The following is a 5,210-nucleotide window of genomic DNA, read 5'->3' on the forward strand; positions in this document are numbered from 1 at the left end:
TGGTTCCTCGTCAGCAGGACATTCCAGTGTTGAATTGCCTCTCGCTGCTGGCGAGGGCTCTTCCAGAGACATGGCCAAGCCCAAGTTCAGCTGAGGACATGCAGTGCCTCCCTCGGGAATGCTAGGCATGACCGTGCTGTCAAGCCTGGTCCAGATGTTGTGGAACAGTCCTTGAACTGGGATCCTCAAGATCATGGTGTGAGTGCTCTTCTGGTTCATTTGATTTCTGATTTAATCAACGTTATGGAGTGGGCTCATCTGCTAGGGAGCGGGCTTTCATGTTGTGCTGAAGCTGGATGTGTGCTCACCTACTGGGTTTCATGGCTGGTGGAGCCCTGCGAGGTGGCACGTGCCTCGGTTCTTCCATCGCATGATTCTATGTGTCCCCTCTCCATCACACAATGACAATCCTCATCTCCTGTGTGATGAGCTTCATGGAGCCGTGCTGGGAGGAGGAAGGGCAGGGCTGGGGGAAGGAGGTGTGATATGGGAAATGACACCAGTCCTCTGTGTCACTAATCCCAAGCAACTACTCCCGCATGACCGGGCAAGACAGCCCCGCTGTTTGGGTGATGGTTTCTAGGAGGTGTGTGAAGAAAGACGTCAAATCAGAGCTGATGTGTTGGCTGTGGGAAGCTGTCGTGGCTCCAGGCAAGGGTGTGAAGTCAGCTCGTCTTGCCTTTTCCTGCCTCTTCTGGCCCCGTTTCCTTCTCCAAACAAGGTCTTTGTGATGATACCCCAGCTGCGCCCTGGGGATGTCTGAATCTCAGCTGTGGGTGGAGATGTGGTGGTGGCACGGGCACTGGCTGCTGTGCTGGCCCTTTCCTCCCACTGCATCACTACTTTTGTTGGAGGAGGTGTCCCAGCTCCCTCTGAGTCTCTGCTTTATGTCTCATTCCCACCAGACCATGACCAGACCTCCCTGCGTGGGTCCGGCCCTCCCACGGGTGAGAATCAGTGGTCACTCTTGGAGTGTTGATCATCTCAAGGGAATTTGGCAGCTGAGGGAGCTGCAGGCCTGCACACGCTCCCGGCGTCCCTGTGGGACATGACGTGGGTGCAGGAGATGCTGGAGTGGGTGGAGGCAGCGTGTTGGATGTGGAGTCAGTCCGTCCTTCTGTGGCCAAGCAGAAACCCTGAGCTTCTCCCAGGGGCTTTGCAAGGGGAGCTGCAAAGGTCTGGGGACATGTTGGAGGATGCATTTGTGCTGGTCCATGATGGGGTGAAGGACCCTTGGGCTGCTGCTTCTTGCTTGGGCCAGAAGCAACTTCTGCCACTTGCCTTTGCCTTGGTTTCCTCATCTGTGCAAAACCAGGAGGAGATGTTTTCCCAGAGATGATCCACAAAGAAGTGGCTTGGCACTGGGACAAGGCTCAGGGTCGGCAGTCCTGGGGGTCTTGTGCTCCATGCTGGGACTGCCCACGTGTGCTCCTCACCATGGAGTGACTGTTGAGGTTCACAGTCTTCTGTGGTCTCCAAGGAGCAGCCCAGCACCTTGTCCTGCCCCACCAGCACCCACCTGAGCACCACTAATGGGCTCGAGCAACGTGGCATAGAGCTGCCCCATCCCTCACTACAGGCATTGCAGGTACCAGCAAGCACCTTGAAATGTCCCAGCACCGGGGAGGAGATCCCCTCCTGCCCACAGCAGCGTTGTCAGTCTCGCTGCCACCCTCCTGACCGGTCTGACAACCTGGACCGTTGAGCTGCAGCTGAGGAGAGGGGAGCTGGTCCTTGGCAGCCTCCCTGCTGGCAGCGCAGGTGCCAGGAGGGTGAATCCTGCCAAGAAGAACGTGAAATACCAGCTACAGCCACCCCCGTACATGGGCCCCGTGGGGGCCAGTGGGTGCAGAAACAGCACGGAGGTGCTGGGCTGGGGATGGCTTGGGCTGCCTCCAAGGAGCACTCAAGGGTGCTGGTGTTCTGGTGGAATGTGCCCTCTTGGTTGGTACGAGGTACCCCATCTCCAGGGCTCTGGCAGAAAGTATGGCGAGATGCCACCTGGAGGGCAGGGCATTGCCATGGGTAGAGGGAACTGGAGTTACTGGGGGCAGCAAGGAGGTAGCTCAGGTCAGGGCCTGATCCTGTCAAGGGCTGAGTGTCTCTGCTACCTGCTCTGCTCTCAAAGGCTGTGGCAGCCCTAATGCCCTGAGGTGTCCCCATTTCTGACCCTTAGGTCCCACTCTTTGCATCCATCTGAGCCCTTCCTGCTCTGCTCTTTGGGGGTTGGGGGAAGGTGGCCTGTGACACCCATCTGACACGGCCACCCATGTGGGACCCTGGGCTCCAGCGCTGGCTTTGGGAGATGTCCTCCTTGCATGTGCAGTGCAATGTCCCTGCTGTACCCACGGTGTTGACCGTTTCCCTGCTGTGCTGCTCTTGCAACAACCCTTGGGTGCTCTCCAGGATGTCACCTCTCCCAGCCTCTCTGTTTCTTCTTCCATGCACAGACAGACCTGTACTCGGGGGCCCTCTTTGTCCAAGTCTGCCTGGGCTGGAACCTTTACCTCTCCACCATCCTGATGCTGGTGGTCACAGGGCTCTACACCATCGCAGGTAGGTTGCTCAGCATCCTCAGTTTTTCTGCTTTGGTTGAACCACACCACCCACACTCCTGCTTGTATTTATTTGTTTGGTTTGTTTGGTTTGTTTTGCTCCTGGAAGGTCTTTGGGGATTTATACTGATGGGGTTCACATTCCCTGCCCTATCCAGCTGGCATCTGAACATTGGGGAGGGACTTTTTATGAAGGCAGTTAATGATAGAACAAGGGGTGATGGCTTTAAATGGGAAGGGGGGAGATGGAGATGAGATGTGAGGAAGAAGTTCTTCACTGTGAAGGTGGTGAGACAGTGTCCCAGGTTGCCCAGAGAAGCTGTGGCTGCTCCTCCCTGGAAGTGTTCAAGGCCAGGTTGGATGAGGCTTTGAGCAACCTGGTGTAGTGGAAGGTGTCCCTGCTGATGGCAGGGGGGTTGGAACTGGATGAGCTTTAAGGTCCCTTCCAACCCAAACCATTCCATGACTCTGTGATTCTATCCTCCTGGAGTGTCAGCTCAGGCAATGGCTCGATGCACGAGCTCTCCTTTGTCATTAGGGTTTTTCATTTGCCATAACTCCTCCCCCGTCACGCAGTTAAAGACTTTCTCATGTGTGCAGCTATTTGTCAGAGCAGTAATCAGGGCTTCTCCCATTACAGGACCATTACTGTGGAATCTACAACCTGAAAGCCCTTTAACCCAACTCATTTCCCTCCCACTTGCCCTGCCTGCAATGCAACTCGCTGCTCTCCTCTGCAAAACTTTCAGGAATATTTCTTCCTCGTGCTTCCCCATCATGGGAGCAGATGTTTTTGTGCAGGGTCAATCCATATGGTTCTTTTCTCATCTGGAGGTGATGAGGGTTTGGATCTGGAGGTGGAAATTGGGAGTTCCTGGCTTGTAGTCCCACTCTTGGACTGCAGAACCACGTATCCCTACCAGCCCTTTTGGTTGTTATTTTAGCTGGGTCGTTCCCTCTCCTGGTAGCACTGGTGGAGATGCCCAGCAGTAGATTCTCCCTCATCATCTCATCCCAACCATCCAAACGGGAAACAGGTTAAGTATATCCGAAACGTGGTGGATTTTGCAAGACTTTGGTTTTAAGTAAATCCCATCTCGGGGTTTTTCCTGCCCACAAGGCTGTTGTGCAGGACAGCATTTTGGTGTGAGCTCAGGCTGAGGGTGTGATCCCTGTGTCACCCTCATCCTGAGAACATCCCTCCATATCCCAGGAACGACCGGGGAGGGTGCAGCCCTGAATTCCCAGGGTGTGAGTTGGTGACTGGGCTTGAAACTGGTTCAGTTTTTGACCCATTTTCTCTCACTCTGATCCTTTTTAATGCTTTTTGTCCATGTGCTGAGTAATTGCTTTCTGGGTAGGTAAGAAGGTCCTGGGTTTGCAACAGGTCTGGAGGAAGAACTTGGGATGGAAAGGGAGAAATGCTGATGGCTGGATGGCCAAGGGGGATCCCACTATGGGTCAGGTGCTGGAGAAATCAAACTGTTGGGTTGGGAGGAGAGTTGAGGAGTGTATGAAGGGGAAACCTGGTATGGTGCTAGGGAGAGGTGGGATGAATGATGAGATCCATGTCCTGAATGTGGTCTGCTTGCTGGAGCAACCAAAAAACTGGGGATGGCCAGTGTCCTCCTGGCATGTGAGGACATGGGCCTGCATCCCTCCCCTCCTGCCACCCCTCAGGTCCCCTTCCCTGCCCCGGGTGGGATCCCCCATGGCTGTCAGCTGCTCCCCCATCCCCACCGAGGAGCTGTTCCCCCTGCACGCTTCCACTGCAGCCCCCCATCAGCAGGACCAGGCTGGTGACAGCCACGTCCCCGCCAGCGCGGGCAGCTTTATTGGGATTTCACGACCGAGCCCGGAGCCGGCGGCTCTGCTGACGCTGTTCCTTGCTCTGGTGCAGGGGGGCTGGCTGCTGTCATCTACACCGACGCGCTGCAGACGCTCATCATGGTCCTTGGAGCCATCGTGCTGGCCGTGAAAGGTAAGAGGTGGGACAGCACAGATCCCTGTTCCACAGGAACCTTCTCTCCCACTTGGGTGATCTTGGAAATAAATAAAAGGACTCAGTCTGAGCAGTTTGGTGGCCACCATGCCCATAGCAATCACCTACAGAAAATCTGTGTTCCTCCTGTGTCCCCTCTGCCACTGTGCTTCCCCCACGTGCCATTCCTCTGGGTGGAGATGCCATGAAGCATCCCCTGGGCTCTCCCCAACGCTGGTGACATTCCCGTGGTCATCACTGCTCCGCAGGTTTGCTTCTAGTCCATACAATCAGATTGATCAAGTGTTGGACAGTGAAGCAGCATTTCATTTCATGTTTTTCTTGGGAAAACTTGCAGTGGAGTTGTGGTGGGACCTTCAGAAAGGATCCTACCGCGTGGGGACGTGCGTGGCAGAAGGTGGTGCAGGGATGAGGCACTGCTGCAGGGCATTGCCTGGGGATGAAGAGCATGGTGCCATGGTTGGAGTCACCAGCCCTTTCTGAACACTCAGCACTGTTGTGTCTCTGTACATTTAGCCGCAGAGCACCCTTGTGAGGTTGGGATCTTTCATCAGCCGTGTTCTGCCATTGGGGCTCTTGGCCCTGAGGAGTAGGAGGCAAAAAGTCAGGTCCCAGCTTCAAAGGCAGGTGTTTAACTACAGAGGACAATTTCC

General features: G+C 55.2%; 1 protein-coding gene across 1 annotated transcript in view; it reads left to right on the forward strand.

Moving 5' to 3' along the window:
- Positions 1-4,745, forward strand: part of LOC104523477 (sodium/glucose cotransporter 5-like) — an 11,749-nt gene extending 7,004 nt beyond the window's left edge. The window contains exons 6-7 of the mRNA XM_010166068.1: positions 2,451-2,556; positions 4,456-4,745. Coding sequence (XP_010164370.1) covers positions 2,451-2,556; positions 4,456-4,745 — 396 coding nt within the window. The remainder of the gene's footprint in view (positions 1-2,450; positions 2,557-4,455) is intronic.
- The last annotated feature ends 465 nt before the right edge of the window (positions 4,746-5,210 follow it).

This window comes from Antrostomus carolinensis, unplaced genomic scaffold, assembly GCF_000700745.2.
Source record: "Antrostomus carolinensis isolate BGI_N321 unplaced genomic scaffold, ASM70074v2 scaffold27984, whole genome shotgun sequence".
Lineage (NCBI taxonomy): Eukaryota > Metazoa > Chordata > Aves > Caprimulgiformes > Caprimulgidae > Antrostomus > Antrostomus carolinensis.